At 54.4% G+C, this 27,038-nt stretch overlaps 12 protein-coding genes across 12 annotated transcripts; 6 read left to right on the top strand and 6 right to left on the bottom strand.

Moving 5' to 3' along the window:
- Window positions 1-1,468: 1,468 nt before the first annotated feature.
- On the top strand, window positions 1,469-2,972 carry RHO25_001334 (uncharacterized protein; the record flags this gene model as incomplete). Its single annotated transcript, XM_023593944.2, has 5 exons — window positions 1,469-1,630; window positions 1,716-1,960; window positions 2,013-2,090; window positions 2,199-2,601; window positions 2,661-2,972. 5 exons carry the CDS (start codon window positions 1,469-1,471, stop codon window positions 2,970-2,972), a joined length of 1,200 nt encoding a protein of 399 aa, XP_023458106.1.
- A 698-nt stretch (window positions 2,973-3,670) lies between these two features.
- On the top strand, window positions 3,671-6,392 carry RHO25_001333 (uncharacterized protein; the record flags this gene model as incomplete). The annotated part of the gene is made up of 3 exons (XM_023593943.2): window positions 3,671-4,043; window positions 4,176-5,514; window positions 5,579-6,392. The coding sequence occupies 3 exons, from the start codon at window positions 3,671-3,673 to the stop codon at window positions 6,390-6,392; spliced, it is 2,526 nt and encodes an 841-aa protein (XP_023458107.1).
- A 95-nt stretch (window positions 6,393-6,487) lies between these two features.
- On the bottom strand, window positions 6,488-7,225 carry RHO25_001332 (uncharacterized protein; the record flags this gene model as incomplete). Its single annotated transcript, XM_023593942.2, has 1 exon — window positions 6,488-7,225. The coding sequence occupies one exon, from the start codon at window positions 7,223-7,225 to the stop codon at window positions 6,488-6,490; it is 738 nt and encodes a 245-aa protein (XP_023458291.1).
- A 292-nt stretch (window positions 7,226-7,517) lies between these two features.
- EIF1AX (Eukaryotic translation initiation factor 1A, X-chromosomal) lies at window positions 7,518-8,032 on the top strand (the record flags this gene model as incomplete). Its single annotated transcript, XM_023593941.2, has 2 exons — window positions 7,518-7,617; window positions 7,680-8,032. 2 exons carry the CDS (start codon window positions 7,518-7,520, stop codon window positions 8,030-8,032), a joined length of 453 nt encoding a protein of 150 aa, XP_023459284.1.
- Window positions 8,033-8,722: 690 nt separating this feature from the next.
- Window positions 8,723-10,641, top strand: RHO25_001330 (uncharacterized protein; the record flags this gene model as incomplete). The annotated part of the gene is made up of 2 exons (XM_023593940.2): window positions 8,723-10,556; window positions 10,613-10,641. 2 exons carry the CDS (start codon window positions 8,723-8,725, stop codon window positions 10,639-10,641), a joined length of 1,863 nt encoding a protein of 620 aa, XP_023459283.1.
- A 388-nt stretch (window positions 10,642-11,029) lies between these two features.
- On the bottom strand, window positions 11,030-12,870 carry RHO25_001329 (uncharacterized protein; the record flags this gene model as incomplete). The annotated part of the gene is made up of 2 exons (XM_023593939.2): window positions 11,030-12,741; window positions 12,795-12,870. 2 exons carry the CDS (start codon window positions 12,868-12,870, stop codon window positions 11,030-11,032), a joined length of 1,788 nt encoding a protein of 595 aa, XP_023459275.1.
- A 1,141-nt stretch (window positions 12,871-14,011) lies between these two features.
- On the top strand, window positions 14,012-16,312 carry RHO25_001328 (uncharacterized protein; the record flags this gene model as incomplete). The annotated part of the gene is made up of 2 exons (XM_023593938.2): window positions 14,012-15,798; window positions 15,853-16,312. The coding sequence occupies 2 exons, from the start codon at window positions 14,012-14,014 to the stop codon at window positions 16,310-16,312; spliced, it is 2,247 nt and encodes a 748-aa protein (XP_023459274.1).
- Window positions 16,313-16,780: 468 nt separating this feature from the next.
- Window positions 16,781-17,733, bottom strand: RHO25_001327 (uncharacterized protein; the record flags this gene model as incomplete). The annotated part of the gene is made up of 2 exons (XM_023593937.2): window positions 16,781-17,248; window positions 17,302-17,733. The coding sequence occupies 2 exons, from the start codon at window positions 17,731-17,733 to the stop codon at window positions 16,781-16,783; spliced, it is 900 nt and encodes a 299-aa protein (XP_023459273.1).
- Window positions 17,734-18,601: 868 nt separating this feature from the next.
- On the top strand, window positions 18,602-20,060 carry RHO25_001326 (uncharacterized protein; the record flags this gene model as incomplete). Its single annotated transcript, XM_023593936.2, has 3 exons — window positions 18,602-18,959; window positions 19,012-19,436; window positions 19,488-20,060. The coding sequence occupies 3 exons, from the start codon at window positions 18,602-18,604 to the stop codon at window positions 20,058-20,060; spliced, it is 1,356 nt and encodes a 451-aa protein (XP_023459272.1).
- A 528-nt stretch (window positions 20,061-20,588) lies between these two features.
- Window positions 20,589-21,076, bottom strand: RHO25_001325 (uncharacterized protein; the record flags this gene model as incomplete). The annotated part of the gene is made up of 2 exons (XM_023593935.1): window positions 20,589-20,937; window positions 20,997-21,076. 2 exons carry the CDS (start codon window positions 21,074-21,076, stop codon window positions 20,589-20,591), a joined length of 429 nt encoding a protein of 142 aa, XP_023459282.1.
- A 1,374-nt stretch (window positions 21,077-22,450) lies between these two features.
- RHO25_001324 (uncharacterized protein) lies at window positions 22,451-25,368 on the bottom strand (the record flags this gene model as incomplete). Its single annotated transcript, XM_023593931.2, has 6 exons — window positions 22,451-22,984; window positions 23,222-24,343; window positions 24,395-24,982; window positions 25,039-25,145; window positions 25,256-25,283; window positions 25,339-25,368. 6 exons carry the CDS (start codon window positions 25,366-25,368, stop codon window positions 22,451-22,453), a joined length of 2,409 nt encoding a protein of 802 aa, XP_023459280.1.
- A 969-nt stretch (window positions 25,369-26,337) lies between these two features.
- RHO25_001323 (uncharacterized protein) lies at window positions 26,338-26,876 on the bottom strand (the record flags this gene model as incomplete). The annotated part of the gene is made up of 2 exons (XM_023593930.2): window positions 26,338-26,529; window positions 26,634-26,876. The coding sequence occupies 2 exons, from the start codon at window positions 26,874-26,876 to the stop codon at window positions 26,338-26,340; spliced, it is 435 nt and encodes a 144-aa protein (XP_023459277.1).
- Window positions 26,877-27,038: the final 162 nt, after the last annotated feature.

Here is a 27,038-nt window from a genome sequence, read left to right as displayed (position 1 = left end):
TTGGCAGCACAATCTGATTTCATTCACTCGCCGCTGCGAATCTTGCGCGAGATGAGTGGTCTCCGTCACGTTCTGCAGCATGAATGAAGTATGGTCCAGGATCGACGGCCAAGGATGGCAGCAGTATCGTGACATCGCTCTATCAAGTATGGTCCTATTCATCCACGTGGAAATGCAAGGCACAAATTCTATCTAGACTGCCACGGCTGCATAGATAAAGAGCCTCAAGGATCACTGCTGATCATGACCTCCGCAGCCAGAAGTGGAAGAGGATCCCTTCTCGCTCTCTGATCGGCAGTCGCATGGCTTAAGGTTCTCTCATGGTATGACCTGATGGAGTATGTGCATTGAGACAAGCAACTTAGGTACTACAGCCCTAATATCCTGTAGTTCGCAACATACTTTTGAAGGTTGTGGCATCCGTTCATACCTTTATCACACTCACTACAGGAAGAACTGTCCCTTAATGTGCTTCGACTGACTGCTTGCTGTTGGACATAGGCATTTTGGACGGCGAAAGATCCGGCAACCTCTGCATGAGAGCTATCTTAGCGTATCCAGGCACTCGTCGGTCGTCACATGGACCATTGCAGCGGGTCCGCTCAACCAGCCGCCTGGGATTTTGGGAAGCACAATATCGTATACCTCGCGAAGCTCAGATGCCCTGCTTGGCGGTGGTTAGTGCTACAAGTCAGTTACTACAAACGCCGCAATTGCCGCATGTTGCGCAAACGAACGCAGGGCCTTCGTTGTCAGTAGAGCGCCTCCGCCAGAAGCCTCTGACGGATGGGCGCCTTGTGCAGCTGGCTGCAATATGACATGCATGCTGTCGTAAAAGGCCGTTCCTCATTTTTACCGCTTTGGATATATGCCGATACTGTTTGCAGAGGCGTGCTGGGCACGGCTAGAACCAAATTCGGTGCTGAATTTGCTGGTAAGCTTTTGGCCTTCCCCGTCTTGCCCAGACGATCGACAAGAGATCGTCTCTGATCTAACCGATTCAAACCAAGCCACCGCAACGGCAGACGTAAGGTCTTGAACCACTTTGACTTCCTCGAGTGCGTTGAACAGAGGAACAGATAAATACAACTGAATCCAGCTGGTTATTGCGACGTCAACAGCGCACGAATTTGATGCCTCTCGTGCATGGATATCGGAGCGTCGAAGCAAATGCTGTGGAATATTGCAATTGCCCCCAGAAACGAACAACGCCTTCAGGGTCGTCCAAGACACCAATTCGCAATCCACATCATCTTGGTAATGCCATGCTTTGCTTAGAGGCCAAGCTCATACATACTGCGCTTGCTTCTACCACCATCGTCAGATGCCAACACTTTCAGCCGACGGCAAATATTGCGCTCATATAAGTTCCGCGCACGTTCTGTGATGTCGTTTCGAATGTAGTCGTTGAGTTCTGGTTGCCCGAAACATCGAGTCTCTTCTTTGTTGTTCCGATATACGATCAAAAATGTTGCGGTCAGCAGTGTTTGCCCTGTCGGCGCTCGCGACCCTCGTGTCGAGCAAGCCACTGCCAGAATATGAGGAAGTTGTTCAGAAACTGAAGACACGTCAATCGACGGCTCCTCCTGGCGGCCAACAGGATGGCGACTTCACATTCTATCAAATGCCAGTGAGTGCGATTGCTTGAACGCGTTTCTCCTGTGGCGATTACATGGGCGAACTTGTGCATTGCATATGCTTATCTTTTGATGTAGTCAAAAATCTCGGGTATCTGCGATTTGTGCTTGGGTCCAGATGGTGCCTTGTGGGGTGTTCAACAACTCATCAACCAGATCATGCGTCTCGACCCCGAAACCGGAGAAGTGGAAGAGTTCCCAATTCCCTTCTCACCAGGTATTGGCAACATCACAATCCCTGGTCTGAATGGCGCCTTTGGAGGCTTGATCCAAGATCGACTGGCCCTGTCCTGTGCGATCCGTCCAGGTGCGGATGGTAAAATGTATGCTTGCCAGTCCGGACTGATCAATGAACGACGCTGACGTGAAGCCCAGTTACAACACCAACGGCGCCCGAAATCAGCTGGTGCAGTTCGATCCAGCGACACGAGAGTTCAAGCTTTTCCAGGCACCGTGAGTCCTTCCGCATTGGTGGTCAACAAACAAATGCCATTGTCTCTGTGGTCACTTCTGTGCCCATATGATCGGGAATCCCAAAGGCTAACCTATCTCTCTCGACAGAGTCAGCCCTCTTGGTAACCTGTTTCCATTCAACGACATCTTCACCGATGACGGCGGAATGTGGATGACCCAAACCACTGCCAACCTTCTGCAGTATTTTGATTATGAGGCACAGGACTTCACCATCACGGTGCAGATCCCCACGCCGCTCGCGCTTCCTCTCGGTGTCTTCGTCACTTCTGATGGCGGTGTTTACGGCTGTGAAGTCCTTGGCAACAAGATCTTCGAATACAAGAGGGATACCGGCGAGGTCGTGGAATACAACGTCCCTGTCCCACTCACAGCACCTGCTGTCAACCGTGCTGAGCGTGATGGGTTCATGTACTTCTCTGGTTTCGTCGGCAACAGCCTTGGTCGCATCAACCTGCAGACCAAGGAGATCGAGATTTTCCCTACCGGCGAGGTTCGTACAAACTTGCTTTCGGTCCAACTAATGGCGATTCATACTGACTTATATGACAGCCTGCCGCTTTCGGTTCCGTGACTGCAGGTCCTTCAGCTGATGGCGATGTCTGGATGAGCTTCTTCACGACCACCAACGGCCTCTTCCGCTTCAACAGAGAGGAGGAGGGCACCGTCGAGCGCTTCCCAGGCCTTTTCACTTCATCAAGAAGTCCATTCAGGCTTGCGCAGCCATTGACCAACATTCCAATCCTCGGCCCAATCCTTGGCAACATCCCACCCTACCTCTCCATTTCCGTCGAATATGGGCCTGGCGATGCTGTATGGTTCGGATCTTTTACCAGAAATGCCGTGGGTAGACTGCAATTGTAAGCAGTCCGCAGCTAGAGTGTCCTCGAGGCTGCCGGAGTGGCTGAAGATGGTCTTTGCGCATTGTACATCGAAGAGATGAATATCGCGTCAGCTCCACCCCCTGACGAAGATGTGTATATAACTGGGTTGCGTTGCAAGTCCACCTGCATATCATGATGAAATTAGCCACATGAATTGGCGCTGTTCAAACTTGAGACTTTCTGGCCTTGTGATCTTATTCTCATTGAACGCCTATCGAAGATGCGGCCTGCACAGGTAGTGGGGAGAATATTTTGGTGATCGCGAGTGTTAAGAGCGAAGTGGTGAAGTGGGTGAGAGTCTGAAATGACACCCGCACCTTCCCAGATCCATGATGGCGTCCCGCTCCGCTGTCTGGAAAGCACGCACGGCGGGGCCGATGCTTCTTGCCATCACAGCTCATGCAAAGAAGACATACCATTTATCATGTCATCTTCAGAGCATCGAACACAGCACAGTCGTCGAGCGATACCATGATAAAAACTTCACCTTGTGCTTGGGGAAGGTTCGAGCCACGCCCGAGCACGTGGCGTTTTGTCCGCGAGCCATTGGCACTGCAGCACCGCGATTATCCTACCCTACCACAGCAAGATGACAGACAGGCCTCAGGCCAGCAAATACTATGAAAAGAGTCAATTCTTCCGTCACAACGCCACTACAATTCACTCAACATTGCAACAATGCCACAGCAAGAACTTGTACCCAAAGCTTACACATTGCTCAGCTCGAGCGAGACTTTCTTACATCTGCAGACGACTGACACTCCAGCGCCAATCGACTTCACGTTCGAAGCTATCAAGCCAGACCTCTTTCGCACAACTTTCACATCTGAAACTCATCCTCCTCCACCATTTCCAAGTGCCCACAAGCCTAGCGCAGACAACGGATCCTTCACAAGCACTTCTGCCGGCAGCAAGTCAAGAACATTCGCCTCTGGCAATATTGAGGCCAGAGTGGACTGGGATGTAACTCCCATTGTTTCTGTAGGCTTCGCTGGGCAACAGCCTCTACATACCGATCTTCCATTCCGGTCTTACGTCCTCGATGGACCAGGTCAGTTCAGCACTCAATCTTCTCCCGGGACAACTCTACTGTAGACCTTCCTGATCATCACTTTGCATGCCACTTTGGATATTCTGTATAAGACACGCGAAATTCTAGACTTACATCCTCTTCTACTGCTAGGAGCTGCACACTATTCACGTTACTTCCGTGGAAGCCTCCATGTTGGACTGGGCGAGAAAGCAGCGCCGATGGACCTATCTGCCCGGCACTTCACTTTATCGGCGACTGACTGTTTTGGCTACGATGTGCATCGTACCGATCCGATGTACAAGCTGATCCCACTACTCTTCCGAGCAGGGCCCGAAGGTGTCGTCGCAACTTTCTCCACTAGCCATTCACGAGGCTACTGCTCTGTGGGCTCAGAAATGGATGGCATGTGGGGTTTCTACAAGGTCCATAGACAGGATTATGGCGGTCTGGAACTGTACACCATCATCGGCCAGACATTTGCTGAAGTTGTATCGATCTATGCGGAGCTTGTGGGCTTCCCGCTGCTGGTCCCACGATGGGCATTCGGATATCTTGGTGGCGGTATGAAGTACTCTATGTTGGACGAGCCTAGAGCATGCGATGCGTTGATGGAGTGGGCGGATACTGTAAAGAAGCACGATATTCCTTGTTCAGGATTTCAGATGAGCTCGGGCTACACAATGTCTGAGCAAGAGCCAAAGACGAGGAACGTCTTCACCTGGAATCGGCATCGTTTTCCGGAGCCAGAAGCATTTACTGCCGAGTTCAAAAAGCGTGGCATCCGTCTCATTGCAAATATCAAACCATACATCTTGGGCACTCATCCCGAGTATCAGAGGTTAGTGGACGCCGGAGCTCTGTTCAAAGATCTCAGTACACGCCACTCAGCAGTAGCCCGACTTTGGAGTGCAGGGGGTGGCGAATCAGGAGATGGTGGCCATATCGATTTCACCTCGAAAGCTGGATACGACTTTTGGTATGAGGGTGTGAAGAGACTTCGCGGAGATGGTATGGATTGTATGTGGAACGACAACAACGAATATGTGATCTCTGATGACAATTGGCAAATGGCGCTCGACAATGAGCATGTTCAAGCGTGCACAGAAAAGCGAAAAGATATAGGGCTATGGGGTCGTGCCATGCACACAGAATTGCATGGTAAAGCATCGTACGAGGCGCTGTTGGAAGCCGTCCCGCACGAAAGACCATTTGTGCTGAGCCGCAGTGGAACAGCTGGCACGTTTCGCTATGCGTGCTCAACTTGGTCGGGTGACAACATCACATCATGGGAAGGCATGCGCGGCGCCAATGCTCTTTCCTTGAATGCTGGTGTGTGTCTGATGCAATGCTACGGCCATGATATCGGTGGGTTCGAGGGCCCTCAACCCTCGCCGGAATTGCTGTTGCGCTGGGTCCAACTTGGGTGTCACAGTCCTAGGTTCGCGATCAACTGCTTCAAGACTGGTGATGACAACATGGTCGGCGATGTGTAAGTCTTGTCGCGGTAAGGTCTGAAAATGAGAAGAGCTGCTGACGATATCGCTGCCGATCAGCATCGAGCCTTGGATGTACCCGGAGATACTGCCTGAGATCCGCAAGGCGATCAAACGACGCTACGAGATGATCCCTTACATTTACGGGCTCATGCTCAAAAGCCACCTGACGGCCGAGCCGCCTCAGCGCTGGGTTGGTTGGGGCTACGAGCAGGATTCCGAAGTCTGGACAAGTCGAGTCTTGAAAGACGGCGAGCAACAATACTGGTTTGGTGACAGTTTGCTTGTCGGCGGAGTATACGAGGCCAACGTCAGTGAAGCGAAGATTTATGCCCCGAAGCGAAGCACTTCTGACCCTGGCTACTTGAACCTCAACGCCCCTTTTCAGTATCTGAGCGCTGGAGAATGGCACAGTATCGCCTCACCATGGCGAGAGAGTATTCCATTGTTGGCCCGTATCGGTGGTGCCATACCTGTCGGTAAAGACAGACAAGTCGTGGCACCTGGAGACAAGGTCAATGAAGCAGACCTACCTGCCGACGACTGGCGAGGCGTGGAGATCTTTCCATCTCGCCAGGACTTGTCCGATGGTACAGTATACACAAATGAGTGGTACGAAGACGACGGCATCTCACCTCCGCCTGCAAGATTGGCAAGGTTCTCCGTGAGCTATGCCACGACGGCCAAAGAAGTGACTGTGTGGTTCAAGCAAGATGTGGAGGCCTTTTCTCCGCCGTGGACCGAGAACGGTATCACCGTCATTCTGCCTGTGGGAGACACAAGGGAGGTTGCGAGTGGAGGCGACAAGATCGTCGACAAGAGGTGGGAAGATGCTACTGGAAGACAGAGCTTCCACTTGGCCGACCGCAGGTAGAAGCGTGTTGAACGTTGGTATGTGAAGTAAATGACGACCGCATATCGATGTATCTGATGCCTTTCAACGACTGCACAGCGATGGAGCTGACGAGATCATGGATGGGAGGAGCCTGGTGTTTCTCGCCTCTTGCCCAGCTGCCATTGCTGCATCGTCGCCCTTCCTCGTCGCTGCACCTGAAATGGGCGCTTACCAGGAGCACTTCTGCCTTGCTGCTGCCCTCTCTTGGCTGCGTGCCAGATCTGTAGCACCTTATCGAGGACGCGCTCTGCCTCTGCCCTGACCTCGCAACCCTTTGCGGTGAGGACTCGCTTTTGGTCGTTGACGAAAATCAAGCACAACGCCCCGCTGAGTCTCTCCGTTGGTGCTGGTGCGGCGCTTACGATGTCGGTCCCCTCTACGCGCTTCAACTTTGCAAGGTCCGCGTCGGACAATGGCTTCCCTTCACTGTCAAGACCTCGCTGTGTCAGAGCATGCCGGAACGCGCGTCGTAGTTTCTTCTGCACGGCATGCCTATAAGTAGGCTTCTTATTAACGTCCATCGGACAGCGGACGACCCAGCGGAAGTCTTGAGGATCATGAAGGGCAACTCTGCGTTGAATCTTGATGTACAAGGGATGAGAGGGATCCGTGGCGAAGGCGCGAGTCTGTGTGAAGGTGGTGCAGTTGAACGGCTGCGGGAAGGGCTCGTAGACGAAGTTGACCAGATGCGCAGGACCAGGACCAGTGGAGTCTTTCTTGACAGAGCTGTAGCAGCGCCGTGAGGATCCCGCGAAAGCCGTTGGCGAAGTGCTGCAGAGCACTCTCGCAGCTGCGACTACATGATGGCGCATTGGACTCTCATTCCAGCGGCCAGCGCAGGAGAGCTCGCTTTCTCCGCTTTGCTGCACCGCGTGTTGTGCTGTGCACGTGCATAAATCAGTCAATCACGTGTCAGTCACTTTTTGCGGATGCGTCACTCGGCGCTTGCGCTGCCCCTCGCCGACAAAGAGGGACACTCGCACATCTTTGTTCCCAGCGCCACACACCGACTTCTTTCACCACCACCAACACCTACTTCAGGCAACGAAGCCGCACTGCACGAATACATCAACGCCAAGCTAAGGGGGAAAGTGCAGCACCACCATGCCTAAGAACAAGGGAAAGGGAGGAAAGAACAGGCGTCGAGGAAAGAACGAGAACGACAATGAGAAGCGCGAGTTGACCTTCAAGGAGGAGGGCCAGGGTGAGTGCGCCGTCTGCGGCTGATACTACTGTCATTGCGAGAGCATGCGCTGACTGTGACAGAATATGCCCAAGTCCTGAAGATGTTGGGCAACGGCCGACTCGAGGCCTACTGCTTCGACGGATCCAAGCGCTTGGCACACATTCGTGGCAAGCTGCGCAAAAAGGTCTGGATCAACCAAGGCGACATCATCCTCCTCTCTCTGCGTGACTACCAAGACGAAAAGGGAGACGTCATCCTCAAGTACTCGGCCGACGAGGCCCGTTCGTTGAAGGCGTACGGCGAGCTGCCAGACTCAGCGAAGATCAACGAGACCGACACCTACGGTGGAGACGAAGAAGGTGGAATTGGTTTCGATTTCGGAGAAGATGATGACAGCGAGAGCGGCGACGACGTGGACATTGATGACATCTAGACGCTCCAGGAGAGCGCTGGAATGGGCTCAGCATGGCAGTCCTGCTGGTTTGCAGTAGCATGTGCAACACCACAGAATACATGATGTGATGATCGTTCGACCAAGTATATGCACTTTCCATTTTGTCCAACACTGCCCAGCTGACGCCGGAGAATTGGCCGCGGACCCAGGCCTGGGCAACGAAGTGCCTCCAAGCGGTGGTGATTGTAGTTGGGACATCTTTTCTCCTGCGATATTTCTGTAGTAAGCTGACTGCGACTGCGGCTCTGCCACTTGCGCGCGCCCATCTTCCTGTGTCCTGGCTGTCAGCAATCGTCCTCGCCGTAGTGAGCAATGCTTGTGTGAAGGTCTTGGCGCCGGACCCGCCTCTACGTAACCTCGCCTGGAGGGCTGCGCAACGCCCACAGGCACCGGGCATTCTTCCCTGGGAGCAGCGCCTTTCTCTCATTCTCTCGTACACCGCTTGCACGCTGCTCTTCCCTCGTCGCGACAGGCCATTGGTGTTGTGTCAGCCCGCGCCGGTGGAGCCTTCGACGACTGGCCTTCAGCTTCTTCGGCTGCTTTGCTGGCACTGACATATATTGATTGGCGTTGGACCAGCAGGACCCACCGAAGTGGCCGACAGAACAGCAACGAAGCCACTGGACACGCGCGCAGAAGCGACCGCATTCCTCGAACATCCGCGCCGCCATGCCTTCAATCCTGTCCGAAGAGGACAAGCAGACGGTCAAGCGCACAGTGCCGAAAGCGAGCAACAAGATTCATGCAGTCGCCGTTGCGAAGCTGTACGTCGCATACCCGAATCGCTCGCGATGGACATACACAGGACTGCAGGGAGCGGCCGTGCTGGCGAACGATCTGGTCGGTAATACTTTCTGGATCAAACTCGTCGACGTCTCCCCCGCAAACCGCGGTGTGATATGGGATCAAGAAATCTTCGACTCATGGAGCTACAACCAGGATCGCACCTTCTTCCACACCTTCGAGTTAGAGGACTGCCTGGCCGGGCTGAGCTTTGCCGATGAGAAAGAGGCGAAGCAGTTCAAGAAGAAGATGGATGAACGGGAGAAGAATGCACACAAGAACACCAGGAACAAGCCATTTGCCAGCGGTGCGTCGCTGAACGGGGGAGCATACGCAGGTGGACAGCCTGTAGAGCAGCAAGGCGGGCGAAAAAGTAAGCTAGGATTAGGAGGTCTGTTCGGACACAAGAACCACTCGCAGCCGCAAGCTTCCACGCAGAGCATCATTCCACCGCGCGGCGTCCAGATTAACGACTCAGCGCACAACAGTCCTAACAGAAGCAGGGCGAATACCGCCCAATCGAGCGACATTGACTTGAGCGACCCTGCTGTGCAAGCCGTATTGGACGACTTGATGCAAATGGGTATTACCAGGGACCAGATTCACGAACATTCGGCATTCATTAAAAGCTACCTGGAGCAAAACAAAGCCACACAGGCTGCACAGGCTGAGAAACAGGAACGCGCCGCTAGAGCACCTCCGCCGCCTCCTCCCGATGCTGCCAGGGTTAGCCCACAGAACACTGGTAGCACAGGAAGAGGGCCTCCACCTGCACCGCCGCCGTCCAGAAGAAAGGCTGGAGGCGGCCCCGCTGTGCAAAGACCACCATCACCTTCACCCAGTCCCCCAAGATCTGAGTCGCCCGCAAGAAGGACCTTCAAAGTGCCGCCACCTCTCGCTGATGCAGGATCCAAGGTCCATGCGCCTGTACTGCCCGGCCGTAATCGTGCTACAAGTCAGAGCAATCCAGGTCCACCACCTCCTCCGAGACCACCGAAAGAGCCTGCTGAGGACACACCTCCCTCGTCAGCACGTTTCGCAGTTCCGCCTCCGTTCGAAGGCAAGCGAGCTCCCGCTAACCCAGTTCCGCCCCCGCCGCCGCGGTCGGCGAACGCTGTGCCTCCGCCCCCACCTCCTCGAGACAGCCAAGCTCCATCTGGAGTGCCTCCGCCGCCTCCCCCTCGAGACTCACCTGCTCGGAACTCCTTTGGCAATGATGTGCACGCGGTGCCCCCTCCGCCTCCTCTTCCTCCTACTGCTAGTCGACCCGTCCCCGGACCACCAGCTGCACCTCCGTTGCCACCACCGAACGCAGCGAATGCACCACCTCCACCACCGCCGTTACCACCTACCTCAAGTGCGGCGCCTCCTCCGCCTCCTCCTTTGCCACCTACTTCAAATGCTGGACCGCCTGCACCTCCGCCGCCTCCTCCAATGCCAGGTCGTGCTCCTGGCGTGCCCGAAGACAGCGCCGCTGCGCTACCGAAAGTCGCAGCACCCGGGCGCGACGGTCTTCTTGCGGACATTCGTGGTGGCGCGAGGCTCAAGAAAGTATCAGACACCGAGAAACGAGATCGGAGTGCTGCCATGGTTCCTGGATCTGAGGCTGCTGCAGCCCCCGCAGCGAGCTCGACCGGTGGCGGTGATGCAGCGCAAGGGGGATTGGCTGGTGCACTTGCGTCAGCTTTGGCGGCTCGAAAGAGCAAAGTCAGTCATTCTGGTACGTTCAGCCATCTTCCCGGACTACTTTTAGGCGCTTTACTAACATCCTCGCAGATGACGAAAAAGATGACGACGATTGGTAGTTGTATGTATCAGCATGTCTTGACTGCATCGGTGCTCAAGACGCTGTATTATGAATGGAGAGAAGACGCGGACAGAGACAGTGCCGTACCTGTAAATAGCCAAGAAAGAACGAAGTTTCACCTGCTCCATCCAGACCATATTCTAAAGGCTGAAACATAATCGATGAGCCACGGTAGCAGTGCATGCCATTTTTCTGCTTTCTATACACGCCCCTGCGAGGCTGATAACAAGCTCTGCTACGGACGCCCTCCGAACCGAATGGCATCGATAAGTGACCAGCGTGAGCGACCCTCTCATCGTTTCAACCTGAGCGCCTGGTAATACCAGAAAGTTCACCCACCCATTTGTCTATGCTTGCGTTGCGTCATCTACATCATGAGGTACCCATCACAACTGCCCATCGTGATCAGCCAAATTGTGCATCGCCATATCCTGGCTGTCGCGCGGCTTATCGCCATTCGCTCCATTCAGCGTCGGCCTGGTCCCGGCAAAGCTATTGCCTCGCGAGATGCGGTCGACGCGCTCCTTCTTCGGCACTCGTCCTTCGCCATCCGAGCCAGAATCTCGAGCCACGACTTCACCGGTTTCAGCGACTGCGACGCCGTTGACAGCCATGCGCACTTGTTCGGGTTCTGCTGTGCCCATAGACACGGCCTGCATGGCCTTCTCCATCACCTTCATCTTCTTCGTCTCGCCTCGAATGCGTTCCAGGTGCTCGAAATAGGAGTCCTCGACAGGTGTGATATACTTGCCGCAGAAGACTCCGACCTCGAACTCCTGGCCTGGACCTCGCGGACTTTCCTGCGCGCAAGAAGCTTTGAGATCTTCTAGGTTTTGGTAGACCACTCCGTCGGCGCCAATGTGCTTTGCGATGTCGTCGACAGTACGCTGATGTGCTACGAGTTCTTCTTTGCTTGCCAAGTCAATGCCGTAAATGTGCGAGTGAGTGATGGGCGGCGCACAGCTGCTGAAATACACCTTGTTGGCGCCAGCCTCGCGTGCCATGCGCACGATCTCTCGGGACGTAGTGCCGCGGACGATACTGTCGTCCACAAGGAGCACATTCTTGCCCTTGAACTCAATGGGAATAGCATTGAGCTTCGCTCGCACACCACGTTGTCTTGCGCGTTGTGAGGGCATGATGAATGTGCGGAAGATGTAGCGGTTCTTGATGAAGCCTTGGCAATAGGGCTTCTTGAGGTGTTTGCTGACGGCATAGGCTGAGACCAGTGCGGTCTCTGGAAGTGGAATGACGGCATCGATGCTCTTCAGCTCCTCTGGCGAAAGCTGCTTCTGGATCGTCTCCGCCAAGCGGTACCCCATGAGTTGACGACTGCGGTACACAGATATGCCATCGATGATGCTCTCCGGTCGTGCAAAATAGACGTATTCGAAAATGTCAGGAGCGTACGCAACTTGCGGGCTGACCTGTCGGAAGACTGGCTTCTTGCCTTTCTCGATAATGACAGCTTGTCCAGGTAGTATGTCCTGGATGTTGGTGTAGCCATTTTGGTCCAGGGCGACCGACTCGGAGGCCATCATATAGTCCATCCCGCCTTCAACATCCTCGGACTGTCGCTCACCAATAACCATGGGACGGATACCATATGCGTCGCGGAAGCCGATCAGACCAAAGCCAGTCAACATGGCAGTGCATGCCCAGCCACCTTTACATCTCCTGTACATGCGCTCCAGGGCGCTGAAGCAATCCTCTGAGTTGATTCTGGCCTTTCCAGTTTCGTTGAGCTCGTCTGCAAAGACGTTCAGCATAAGCTCACTGTCCGACTCGGTGTTGATGTGTCTGTGTGCCACTTGATCGAGATACTCTTTCAGCTCCGGCGCATTGATGAGGTTGCCGTTGTGGGTGAAGCAGATGCCGTATGGCGAGTTGACGTAGAACGGTTGTGCTTCGGAGTTGGCACTACTGCCGGCGGTTGGGTATCGCAGATGGGCCAGGCCCATGTAGCCTGGCAAGTCCACCACTCTTCGACCTTCCTGAAAGACTTTGGAGGCCAGACCGTTACCCTTGCACTGGTACATCTTGCCACCTCTTGAGCAGGTTGCAATACCGCAGGCATCTTGACCACGATGCTGTAGATCTGTCGAAGGTATTAGGCAAGCTCAAAGCCTCAAGGACACAGCCTCCACGTACAGTACAGAGCTTGGTGCAGCTCAGGCGCAGCATCAGCGCTCTGGCTGGCGAGGATGACTGCGAGAATGCCGCACATCTTGGTTTATAGCGGGGGCTGTAGGTTGTAGTGGAAAAGAAGCTGCAAAGCCGAATGATTAGCAGATGCCACGATCCGGCGTGCAGAAAGTGAGGTAGGCGGGTGGTTGTCTATCAGTATTGGTGTTTCATGCCATGACGGCTCAGTCTAACATCTATATGGAAACCATAGTTCATCATGGAATCGGAGAAGAGAAATGCGACGCGCGACGTACTTGACCTATGCGGGGGTCCTCGTTGCTCGCTATGGGGGAATGCGGGTCGGCGGAGGCGGCGAGGATGGCGAGGCGGTGGTAAGCTGCGCGCGGGCGTCTAGGTGGAGGATTGCATCGCAGCAGGAGCGCTCGCGCCGGGGAATTGCGTGACGGGCAGCGTGAGGATACATTGTTCTCGAGGGTAAGATCGCGAGCATGACGGAAACTTTTCAAAAAGCCTTGCCATGTCCCACGGCTCAATCCCGCTTCCAGGGCCGAGTGCGGAGCTCGGCTTCCACTTCACTTCACTTCACTTGCGCCAACATCCAACGACCATCGCCCATCAACAGGAATTGTTCAGCTGTCTAGAAACAGCCGTAGATGCTACAGCTCACATGGCGGGTTTCGAAATGCATATTGAGGTCACTGCTCCCGCGCACCTGGAGCGACATTGCTGGATTGTCCGAAAAGGAGACATGCGCAGGCGATGCTGCTTCTGCTTCCGTCTTCGTCGATATCTGACTTCACTTCACTTAGGCTAACGTCTCTTGTCCACTTCATCAGTTCCTTCCTCACTACGTTGAGCTCATGCATGAGCGCTCGTTTGCTCGACTCACCGTTGACAAAACAAAGTTCTGCACAAACGATCCTTGCTCGGCGCCTCTTTCAACAATGCTCGTCGCCCACACCACTGACTTTTCGCATTTTGCAGTTTGCGGTTTGCGTTGCCCACCTCCGACATCTCACTTTGGTGAGTTCCGGCGCGACTTTTGACAGACATTGCAAGCCACGTCTTGCATATGCCTTAGACAAGACACCGACTCGGGCAAGCAACTCTCGCACCTCATCATGGCGCCGGAACACTCCATCTCGCCCGCCTCTAAGCAGACGACTGCTCCCCTAAGACGGCTCGGATCAAGCACATCTTCGCGGGCCAGCTCGCACACAATGTCGCCCGGACCAATTATGCTGGATGACAGTGATGATGAACTCGTGGTGATTTCGTCAAGCAAGAAAACCAATTCTCACAGCGCGTCAACTGAAGGAGCTCCGCGCTTCCAACCGCATCTATCACCGGACGCCCACTCGACCCAGCGTGGCACGAAAAATTCGAAGAGCCCAGTTCATGACGACTACGGTGTCATCGTCATCGACAGTGACGACGACGAGAACCTCGAGGAGAATGTTACGGCAGAGGCACTCGCCACTGTGCAGCGTGTTGCCACTCCACCAGGGCATGAGCTATTGGACTTTGCGGAGACACGGTACGACCAGATCATTGGTTCTGGCGTAAGCGTAGCTCTTGATGATGGCTCCTTTATGCGGATCGCTGTCGTGGTGCGAGATAGCACGGCGCCACACAATATTCTCGTTGGCGGCAATATGCTTCAGCGCCACGGACACATTGACCGACGCATCAACCGGCACGGATGGGAGCTACATAGTTGGCTGCCTCGTCGCAAGAACGAACTTTGCGCCATCGTGCGAATGACGAACAACGGAGAAGTTCCAAAGCTCGGCGAGAGCCTGATTTTCCGACCATTGGGACAGGTCGGGCTAGTGCGGGATGTGCAGTACACCAATACGCCATGGGATGAGACGGCTTCCAAGTTCCAGAAATATGAATACCGATGTGAGAGACACACGAGAGGTCTGATATCCGCCGAGGACCAGTCATGTCTGGAGTGTGTGGAAAACAGAGAAGCCAATGGACCTCTGACCTGTCGATGGAAATTTATCGAAGAGGTGGATTTGCAGCGGAACAAAATCGTCGGCTGGCAGTTTCGCCAACTGGAGCGAGACGAATGCGACCCTGGCCATGGTCTGAATCCAGTTTCGAAGCTCGCAACGTTTAGAGGTCTCGGCCTGCAGCGGCATGAAGTCTTTGCGAATTCTGACCCGGGACTTAACTTCGGCCACGGCGCTCCAAAGCGCAAGGCGGATCCAGAAAGCAGCCAACGTTCCAGTGGCGCGGGTCCAAAGCGCCCGAAGAGGCTCGTGGACGGCATGGTGGATTTGACTCTGAGTGAATCTGAGCTGGGTACCGTGACAGGAGCCGATCGTGCCCGCGATGCCGTTGAGAGGATCACTGTTACGAATCCCGAGACTGGCGAAGTTGAGGAATTCGTCTTCAAGGCAACCGAGGATCTACCAAGCCAATCAAGCTCCCGTTGGAAGGGGGAAGGCAATGCCACGGTTCCCACGTCGTCGGCTCGCCGTCACCATAAGACAACGTATACATTCGCAGACATTTGCGCAGGAGGCGGCGGCACATCCCGTGGCGCGGAACTGGCAGGCCTGAAGCTCGAATATCTCGTCGATAACATGCCCGACGCATGTCAAACACTACGCCTCAACTTTGGCGGCGATGTTGTTCTTGAGATCGACATGACGGACTTCGTTCAGATAGATGGATCATACCGCGTGGACGTGATGCACGTCAGTTTCCCGTGTCAGGGTCATTCAAGAGCCAATAGAGGACTGAACCCCGAGAAAGACGCCGTAAATATCGCTCTATCCTACGGCACCTTTGGAAAACTTCTGCAGATGTGCAAGCCGCGCCTGGTCACGATGGAACAGGTTACCGGCATTCTCAGTAAGGACGACGGGCAGCATCTACGGTCACAAATTCACACCCTAATCGCGAATGACTACAACGTCAGATGGCAATCTCACGTATTACGAGATTACGGCAACCCTCAGGGTCGGCACCGGTTGATCGTCATTGCCTCGTGGTACGTTTTGTCCTTATCAACGTTTGATTTCTAGCTACTAACGATTGTGCATAGCCCAGGGCAAGCTCTGCCCGATTGGCCTGAGCGCACTCACGGCCCAGGTCTGAAGCCATTTGTGACGATTCGCAACATCCTTGATCAGGTTCAGCGGCCTGGCCACAACAGAGAAGTTATGCAGCACGCTGTGACACGCGAGCCAGGAGAACGAGCACCATACAACCCCAATGTCCAGCTAATTGGTTGCATCACGTCCAGCGGGGGTTATCGCCGCGACAAGCACTCCAATAATTATCACCCGTCTGGCACACGCGACTTCACTTTTCAAGAAAAAGCCCAGCTCCAGGGGTTTCCATGGTACCACAGCTTCTGTGGTGGCAAGCAAATGGTCGGACTACAGATCGGAAACGCCGTCCCGCCTGTCTTCGCTGAGAAGCTCTTTCGGAGCTGCATCAAAGCTCTGAAAAAGACCGACAAGCTTGTGGAGGAGTACTTGACTCCCATTGACATTGACTAGTGTTGAGGCACACTTTCTGGGTGCAGGCCTCTAGGCCTCAGACCGGTCTGCGTCCCTCGCAATGAGGAGCATCGTTGAGGCGAGCACAACAAAAACAGCCAGCGCAGTACATGGCAGAGTTGGAGGATTGCTCATTGCTTTTGGAGTGCGGCACACAACACCGCTTTCTACAACTCATCTCGCGGCTTATTTGCCTTTGTCGCTCCTTTTGGCAGGAGTGGATGGCTTTGAAGCATGAGCATTTTGCATGGAGCTTCACGTAGGGAAACCTTCTCTGGCGGCTTGCAAGATGCTTGTGGACATATTGAACAGAGAGGCTCGACTTCGAAATTCGCTAGTCCTGTCTTGCTTCTTGCCTGACGATCATCTCGTCGATTAGCGCCCACAAGTAGTACAAACCCAATCACTTTGATGTCCTAAGGTGCAGAGAATTCCACGCCCTCAGGTATCTTCCACGTTGATTCAATGCTATGAGACTTCGTTGTCATGATGTTCCTTCTCCAGCTCTGCGCTCCCTGACTGCTGCAGTCTCTGTAGCTCCTCCTTCCGCTTTAGACCTTCAGCTCGCTTCCTCTCTCGCCTAACATCTGCAGGCTCCCAGTCACCCGCGTCACCTTTTCTGTGATCTTCCCCCTTAGATTGTAGCAAATTGCGAGCAAAACGTTCCTTCCTCTCCGCATTCGCGACAAAGCGCTGATTCGCAAGATTCAAAAGCGTCAGTAGATACTGTTCCGGTACCATTGGCCATATGGCCCCAGCACTGTCTTGATATGCAATGATACTCTCCAAAGCGAGACCTTGCGTGCGCACAGCAACATGTGGCGTGGGTTCGGAGCCTGTGACGCCTACGATGCCAGATTCGCGAAAGCCAGCTGACATGGCTGCTGAGTGGCAGTGTTGAGCGTGCGCAAGAGAAGAGGTGAGAATGTGGAGGATCTGAGTAACAGATGAGAAGAGAAAGCAAACAGAAAGTGAAATGTTCCACATACCATAGGCTCGAACTTGAAATGCACAAACCTGACGTTTTCGTCTGCCGACGGGAAAGATCTGCGGGCATCTTTCGGCAGTGAGAATAATTCGAATAGAGCGCCGTATTCTTGAACAGTTCGCACGTCTACCGGGTCGTGCGAGACGAAAAGCCAGCTGCCACCACCCTTGCCTTGAGCGGATGAAGAAGTCCTGCCTTCGTCGATGCCGCTGTCATCTTTCACTTTTGCGGCTCCTTCCAGGAATACGGAGATTCGCCCGGCGCAGCTACTCGTTGTGACATAGCCATCAGTCTCGTTGATTTGGTCTACGAGCTGTCGTATGTTCGGGTCAACAGCGCCTATGGGCGACGAGTCTGTATATTCGTCGTCCGGTTTACTCAGTGCTTGTAGAATCTTTCGTTTTTTCTCTTGGAAAATGTCTTGTTTGGGCATGACGATCAAGGAGAACGCAGTGGCGTGCAGCTTAAGTGTCGCATGCAGTGCACAACGACTCGTGTGGTCGTGCAGAAGGTGCAGGGCGTCAAGGACAAACCATCGAGTGAATATGTTAAGACATGGGGAGCCAAGTCGCAGACTTCGTACCTCCGTTAGTGGCCGGCATTGGGCGAGCGTATTGATTGGAGAGACGTCAAATCATCCCCGTCAATCGCGGCTGAAGTGCGTACACATGCGCTGTCCGATACGCAAGGCTTGCAATTCACTGCCGTATTCTGTCCGATACAGACGAGGAAGATGCTAGGAATGGGCTCTGTGGCGGAGGCGAAGTCAGCGCTCTTCCGTGCGCCAGGTTGAAGATGCGCAGGGCTGAAGGCGTCGATTGGCTGCAGAAGGACAACAAGCGAGCCCCAGGGGGCGAGATCCACTGGTGGACGCTAGTTAACTCCCAACGGCACGTGCGCTAAGCCTTCGTTGCGACGCAGCATCGTCCCGTCGTGCAGGACTGCAGGAACGCTCACTTCCTCCTCATCAACACTCTCCGCCCTCCTCCGCCGCCGCCTGACATCTGTCTCACGCCTTTCCGCTCGTTCACTGATCCGCTGTCGCTATCTGTCCGCCGCCTGGACTGCCTCTGGATCCCAGCTCACGAGCGCCAAGTCGCTCCGCCACCTCCGTGGCCTGTTTTGCCGCGACACTGGCAAAGGCTTGCGCGTTACCAAGACTGCACCGAACAACGCCTGGGACTGCAGCGAAGAGACTCCGTCGGCCATACCCTCATCCTCCGACGATACTCGCCCGCTCATCGCATCACTCGCCGTGTCCGGCGCTTCCATAGCCCCTTCGACGCTCACGTCGCGCGACCATGAAGGCGGCATCTGTGCTCGGCGCGCTGCTGGCGGCGCGCTCTGCCGCGGCCATCGAGTTGAATCTCAACGATCAGAGTAGCATCAAAGCAGCTGCGAGGACATGCGCAGATGGCATGATGAGCTTCTACAAGGGCAACGTGACTGGAGGCATTCCAGGTCTGCTCCCTGGCCCATACTACTGGTGGGAAGCCGGTGCCATGTTCGGCGCAATGATTGATTACTGGTACTATACGGGCGACTCGACATACAATGGCGTCACGACAGAGGCTATGCTGTTCCAGGTCGGACCCGATGAGAACTACATGCCTCCCAACCAGTCAAAGTCGTTGGGTAATGATGATCAGGCATTCTGGGGTGCGTTCTCCGTATGTCGGAATTGGGACATGATGTGTTGACATGCGTACAGGTATTGCCGCCATGACCGCAGCCGAAGCGAACTTTCCCAATCCTCCAGAGGACAAACCACAATGGCTAGAACTGGCTCTAGCTGTTTTCAACTCTCAGACAGTACGATGGGACACGACATCCTGTGGCGGAGGCCTCAAATGGCAGATTTTCACATTCAACAACGGTTACAACTACAAGAACGCCATCTCGAATGGCTGCTATTTCAATCTAGGCGCTCGTCTGGCCCTTTATACGGGCAACTCCACCTTTGCCGATCTGGCTAGCCGCATGTGGGACTGGACTACGAGCGTCGGTCTTATCAGTAATGAATACTTTGTCTACGACGGTTCTGATGATACGCTCAACTGCACTGAGCTGAACCACATCCAATGGTCCTACAACGCTGGCGTCTTCCTCTACGGCGCTGCGACCATGTGGAATTTCGTAAGTTTTATCAATTCACCTGGTTCGATGCTATGTACTGACAGGTTTTAGACACAAGGCACAGCAGATGAAGCAAAGTGGCGCGAGCGTACCCAAGGTATGCTTGACGGCGCAATCAAGATCTTCTTCCAAGGTCAGATTATGTACGAGGTGGCTTGCGAACCTTCCGGAAATTGCAACGTGGATCAGCAATCGTTCAAAGCCTACCTGTCAAGATGGATGGCAGCTACGACCAAAGTTGCGCCCTGGACACACGACACTATTGTTCCGCTGATCGCTGCATCTGCTGAAGCTGCTGCGAAGACATGTACTGGAGGTGCCACCGGCCAATTCTGCGGGACCAAGTGGACCGAAGGCGTGTTCGATGGAGGCATGGGTGTAGGACAACAGATGAATGCTCTCGAAGTCATTCAGAGCAACCTGATCGATCTTGTACCAGGACCTCTCGGAAACAAGACTGGTGCATCTTCCAAGGCCGGCGACTTGAACGTTGGTCTTGGCGGTGATAAGAATCCGCTTGCACCTCCCAGTGCTATCACCGCTGCGGATCGCGCAGGCGCTGGTATCATATCCGCACTGGTGATCGTTGGTCTGGTCGGCGGAGCGTGGTGGATGGTTGCATAAATGCATTGGCGTTGGACATAAAGACAGACAGAACAGCATAATGCTAATGCTACGGAATCAGATTTGATGTTTCTATCGACGCGTGCTGCCCCGAGATTGGATTCTCACGGCGTTGGATGTGGACATGTGGGCTAAAAGGTTGCTATTCTGACGAACACATGTACAATAACGAGTTCCTGCGATGACACTCTCTAGACATATCTTCTTTACTTTTTTGATCAGTCGAGTTTCGACTGATGTTCCAATCCTTGTCAGAACACCTGGGGTCTAGTGCCTCTCCACAGTTCTTTGCTTGAAGCCAAGCATCCCAAGCACAGTGGGTCTTTGCTTCGCCTACAAGGAACAAGACGTGCCGAAGCTGGGCCATAGATCTGATCTGTGAGTGTTGCTTGGCTCAATGCTTCGTGGTATTTGACGCATAGGCGATAAGCTATGAACCTTTTTTTCCAGTTGCACTTTCCACCAAGCCACAACCCAACCCCCGGAACAAAACACCGATGCGGTTTCCATCTCAATGGAGCCTATGGATTACACAACTGTGCCGCAAGTCAAGTAAACCTCACCAGCACCCTCATCATTCACAAGTCTAGCGCCATTGACTCCACCATAAACCGTTGGGCCAACAGATCCTTTCATGTAGCACGCAGCTCCCGAGAGCGTGAAATCCACGCATGCAGGGTTCTGAGCACACTTGCTGATGCACTGTGCGAGACTGTTGACGTAGACGGGCTGGTTGGGCAAGTCTCCGCCTGCGTGATCCATTCCGCATTCGACGATGAAGGATTTGCCGCTCGAGATGACGAGGGTGCCGTTCATGCTTGGGCAGGAAATGGTTTGGCTGGGTTCGGCCTGGCGAGTGAAGAGCAGGTTGGAGGAGCTGTGAGGAGGGGAGTGGTTAGGTCTGCGTTGGAATTCTTGATCGGAGGAGATGCTTACTCTGCTGGGTTGAGAGCCATTGGGTTTGCGACCGCGAGGCCAAAGATGGCCGAGGCGATGATTTGCTGGAAGCTGTGCATGGTTGCTGTTGGACTGCGGGCTGTTGTTGATTTGTGAGAGCTGTTGTGCTGTAATCGGCTGGCGATTGATTGATGTTGTTGTCTTGCTGGTCTCTTTCTCGAGGACTTCGACCGACACTTTATACTGCTCCATGCCTCTCAGGCTACCCCTTCAAGGCATCGTCCTCTCACGACCTCGGCCGCCCTCTCGACGCCGCGAGACATGCGATTCCGTGAGGCTGAGGAGTTACAAAAATCTAGACCATGCTCTCCAGAAGCCTTTCGGGGCCGGCGAGGTCAAGAGAAGCAAATAGGAGGGAGGGCGTCCGAGTGAGTCCGCGCTTTCCCTCCATTGTGCAGCCTCTTCGGGACATAGCCCGATGAAGCAGAGACATACAAGGCTGCGGAAAAGGCTGAGCTATATTCCAATAGGCCGAATTTCAGCCTCATCGACGTGCAGGGCACCAATGCAGCAACACAAGGCTGAGGTCGAGGCTGAACTAGACCGAACGACCCACTTAGACTGAATGTGGAGAGCACATGGTCACACGTGCTTCATCTCGAGCAGACAGATGGACGATGGATGGCGCGCATTAGATGCAAGGACGGCAATGTCTTACTTCGAAGCAAAGGAGACCAGACCTAGTGCATCCTTTTCGATGGAACAGCAGCCATCATTACCACATTCCAGAACGTCCAAGGGCACCAGCGGGGAGAAGGTGTGAATGAGCCGCAGCGATTGTTCGAAGCGGCTTTTGGTGCCTTGTCCACATCCGACCAAACCTGCATAAGTTTGTACCACACTAACGTAGTCTGTCCCGGTCGTGCGTTGGCCACTCCAGAAGTCTAGACATTCGCAATGGCCGACAAATCTTCTACCCGGGTTGATGTCAAGTCCGATTAACAGTGCGATCGCTGCGGCACGAATGCAGGAAGCTGCCATAGATCTGCCCAGACACATTCAGCTGCTTCATCAGGGCATCTCAGACTCCCAGATCGGTCCACGCTGCCAGTGCGTACACTTCCCGGCTTACCTGTTCAACCATTAAGGTGGAAACAATCGAATATTTGATCAATTGCGAACACTGTTGAGATTACTATTCTCATCTCAAATACCGACGATGCAATTTCTGAGCCACCCCCTAACCTTGCCGACCAATACCCTCCACTATGTCAAAGAAACTCCCACTGTTCAAGTAAGTACTATTTATACAGAGATGCTGATGCACGCCGGTCATCACTCCCGCTGGTGGGAGGAGAGACATGAACGCTCAATATGCTGCACCAGACTGGCCACGCAGGGAAATGTTCATCGTAAATGAAGAGACTGAGAATGCAACGGAAACCGGCAGAAAGCACCGCGTATCACCCAAACAACAGGCAACGAAATCGCTCCTAAAGTGTCCCACCCTCTTGCTTTGGACTGAGTGGATCCTCGCCAGTCTTTTCCTTGTGCTCAAATTCGTCCACGGTCAAGTCTTTCTGAAAATTCGGCTCAACAAAAGCCACAGAATTCTGGCTCCCGGGATATTGTCCAGGCATCGTGACTGCACCCGATCGATCATCCATTTGGCTTGATGAAAGTGCAGTAGATATTGCGTTTGTCGTCTGTGTCGACGTTGCTGTCGCTTCGGACTCGCTCTTGCTGATTGTCGAGCTGACGACATTGCTCGATGTGTCATTGGCCCCATCCAGACCGTGTGGGCTACCTCCACCGCTCAACAGCGCCGGTTGGGTGTCGTCACCTGCGGGCTGTGCTGCCTGTGACTCTTTGCTCACAGACACGTGCGATGCATTGAAAGTGGTTTCCGGCACTGGCACAGCGGTTTCAGGCATTTTGCGTTCGGCCAATTTCTTGTCCGGAAGCTTGAGGTCGACAGGGCCAATCAATGAGGTGCGCCGAAGCTGTTCTAGACGAACATTGGGATCCTTGATAGAAAAAATTAGCATGTGGATAAGAAAGACGCGGGAATCGCAGCAATCGCAAGTCAAGACCGCGAATCAATCGCCAATGTCGTCGAGTCGTAAAGCATTGCTTCAGGAAGCCAAGATGCCAGTCGCCGCGCAGCGGGACAATGAAAATCAAGACTGCAATAACGAACGCGTAAAAGCAGCGACTTGCAGAGCCTTTTCAGGCACGATAGAACCACACATCATGCAACGTACCCAATCGGCTTGGTCGGGTACACCTTCGGCAGGTGGTAGATCGCTCGTTGTGTCGCGGTCGTCTCCCCAGAACACTCTTCTTTGAGGCGCTGGTGTCACAGGTAATGAAGGCCGCTCAATTGCGGAGGGAAAGTCCGTCAAGATTAGAGATTCTCGTCGCCCGCGTGCATTTTCGACCCGTTGGACCAGATCCTCGGGATCGGACTGTGAAGTGGGCGACAGAATATTCGTTGGCGCGGCTATACCAGTCGACGGCACGTTCGACTCCACGACTTGTACCTTGCCGCGATTCTTCTGGAAGGACGTCAAAGCACGGACGTAGGAGTTGATCCCGTTGACGTCGTCCCACGCGTTCTTACTCTGTCCAAATGAGGCCCATGGGTCGGCGTCCCTTATTTGAATGGTGGGTGTCAAGGGTTCCGCCTTGGAGTCCGGAGTAACCTCTAGTTCATCGATGTAGGCGGATTCCGGTTCCAGGACCGGAGGCGGCGGTTGCGGTTCGTCGTCTACAAACCTTCGTGTCGGCTTCGGCACTTCTCTCTCTTCCCATGGGAAAATTGCCTTCGGTTTCTCTTCTACCTTGCGTGGGGCAGGAGGCGGCGGAACCTCGTAATACATGTCTCTGGGCGGCTGCGGATATGCCTGTGGAGCTCGGAACGGGGCTGGGTCCCAGCTGAACTCGTAGGTCTGCGTCGGGAAGTTCGCAGCTTCAGGCTTCGATTGCACGGGAGGAGCAGCTCTGGTGGCATCCCATTCCATGTGCGGAGCAGAAAATTTGCGTTGCTCGATTGTCGGGGCGGGTTGAACACGACCTTGATCAATGTTCTCTACACGCTCGCCTGGCTCTGTCATCAGCGGGGTCGCGGTGCCTGTGGGATGATGCTCTTGTGCATGGTCGTGCGACTGTTGCTGGTACGATTGGTGGCCATGCGAGGCATGATGCTGCCCATGTCCCTGCACATATGCCACCTGCGTTTCGCGTTGCGGAGGTGGCGCTGGCTGCGTCGTTGCAATTGGATAGCCGGTGGCGTAGTACTTCTGGGGTACATGCTGAGGCTCAGGTTGGTGTTCTTGCACATATTCCGTCGTCGCGCGTCGCTGACCGTGAATGTAATCGGAAGTCTGTACGAAATCTCTCAGCCACAAGATATCCCAATGATCTGTTGAACTCACCGAGACGTGGAAGTGCCGATCGTACACAGCCCACCATCTGCTATTCATTTCTTGAAAGGCTGCAGGAGCACCATGCTGTTCTCTGCCGCGATGCCATGGCTTCTCCTTACCAATGAAATGGACCATGCTGATACCGTGCTTCCAATATCGATAGGCCGGCTCATATTGGTAGTTGGCACTCGGAGTGGTGTTGTACTTGAAGCTCAATCGCTTCCACGGACGATGCTCATAGTACTGGTTCAGAAGACCTTGGTCGGCACCATCGAAGCTGTCTCCTGCATTGGCTAGGCCACGAAGGGCATGATACTCGCCCATGTCTGGTGTGAGCACCATAACTCCCGTGTTGAAGGCATCTGGCCAGCCGACATCTGGGGCTGCGGCGAAGCTCTCTGCGATGTCAAATAACTCTTCCGGCGCTCGCAGTGCCACGACGTCGGCGTCGATGTATACAATCTTACGGAATTGTGTTTGGCGCCAGAGATTGATCTTGGTGAATGTGTAGAGCAGGTCGGGCCTGTTCATGAGATACAGGTTGCCCGGATGTGGGTTGCCGATGCGCTCGATGGGAATAACATAGTTGTAGAGAGACTGTTGCACGTGTCATTCTCGCGAATTGCCCAATGGGCTCTTGCAGGACGCGTTACCTGTAGCTCTTCCATTGTGCTATGCCGCAGGGCCTCCTGGTCAATCAAACACGCCAACTTCTTCTTCGTCCCGCAGTCTCGGAGCGAGTGGGCCAGCACGGCCGCGCCTGCGATTGTCTTAGCGGGGAGCACGTCTCACACGCCGGTTCGGTGCAGGCGCGTGATTGCAGAAGGCGGCGGGAGCGAAGTTGGAGGAGGTGGAGGAGGAGAGGCATACCGGGTAAATAGCCATCGTTGAGCACGAGCTGGGCGAGGTGTCAGTAGAGCGGACGAAGCGAGTGCGGCGGGCACGAGGCTCACGGTGCAGTAGACATCTTCCTTGCCGGCCATCACGGCGGGGTGGTCAATGGCTCACGGCGACTCTGGCAGGCAGAGGGAAGAGGAGGAGAGAGGCGAGCGAGGTCGTCGGCGTGCAAATCATTCCAAGTGGCGGCGTCAAGCGAAAAGCTTCGGGACATGTTATGCCATGGACTTGGGCGGAGGTGTTGAGCTGCCGCCTCAACAAGACGCTCAAGACCCGCGCAACGGTCGGGGACTATTGATGCGAAATGAACGAGCCAATTTGCAGGAGCGTGAGCGGCACAATACTGCTGGTGGCACAGCATTCACACGCAACGAGGCCGGCTGCTATATGTTGCATAGCTACGAGCTCTCTCCAAGCTGTACCATGCGCTCATTGCCGAGTTTATTTTGGCCCACATGACTTATCACGCTGTCCTTCCCCGCCAACCGCCTGCACACATCTGCAAGACCCCATGCTCGCCTCGCCTCGCCATCGACACACTGGACACCGCTGCTGCGGCGGCGATGACACGGCTCGTCCTGCACACGCAGTATTGTCGCATCGTGATGGCTTGTGCCATTGGAAGGATCGTGTTCTGGCAGCAGCTCCGACAGCTTCGAAATCCTCCCCAATGTCTCGGCACACATGAACTGACCCGCCATCTCGTGTTCACCGAAATCGGACCCGTAAGGCAATTGGCAGCATAGTTGGCAAGCGTGCTCCTGCAGACCTGACTGGCAACGCCATTGAACGCTTCAGCGAAATCTATGTCGCAACGAGCTGCTGAGTTACGAATGCGGACTGCATGGTTGGAATCAAATCTGCATCATCTCATGGGAATGCTGTCTCGCGATGTGCCTGTGGCAGGCATACTACCAATACAACAAGTCCTGCTGTGAGCCTGTCCTGTGACACTCCACGGGCATGCGACCGAAATCCGACCGGCCTCGAAGGATCGCCTCGCGTTCCTGCTACACCATTTCCACTGCAGCATCACTTCCGCTCGCCTGCTGTCCTCAACCAGATCCACCACCACCTGATTGCCCTCCACCACTCTTCTGCGGACTGCCTCCACCGCTGGACCTCGACCGTCCACTCCCTCCCCCCGTCTCGTCTTTGCTCCCTTGTGCCTGATGCTGCTGTTTATCCGCATTCGTGCGACTGATATCGTGGTTGGCAGGGCTCACGTTGAGAGGGTTGTCGCTGTTCTGCAGGACCCGGCTTGTCAGTCTCCAAACTCTCACAAGCCCAACCCGGCATCGTCGTCACCACCCTTGTAGCAGGGATTCATCTGGGGCTTTGCTTTGCTTACAGAGCCGCTCTCTTGTCGAGCACTTTCATGTTGACTCTCTGGACTCGTTTGATTTGGATCGAAAGCTGTGCCTTCTCCTGCTGCTTGACCGTCTCCAGATGACTTGCTGTATTCGTTCGATGTCGTGTTTATGCTGTCCTTGTCCTGGTCGTATTTCGATGGTAATGGCCGTGTAGCTGATGTTTGGAATGGGCGAACATGGCGGCTTTGGACGAATCCACGACGAACAGTACGTGACAACATTTTGCTCCTCTGTGAGACGATGTCAGAAGAAGATGCGAAGCGGAGTGCAGACGTTTGAATGCTCGCAATGCATATCTTTGATCTTGACGCTGGATTACATCATGCACCGCAGCCACGTCCGGTCCGACGTAATTCGCTGGGAGCGGATCGCAGACTTCACGC

Source organism: Cercospora beticola, chromosome 1 (assembly GCF_033473495.1).
Source record: "Cercospora beticola chromosome 1, complete sequence".
Taxonomy (NCBI): Eukaryota; Fungi; Ascomycota; class Dothideomycetes; order Mycosphaerellales; family Mycosphaerellaceae; genus Cercospora; species Cercospora beticola.
Note: the sequence above shows the minus strand (reverse complement) of the source record. Positions and strands in the feature narration are given on the sequence as shown.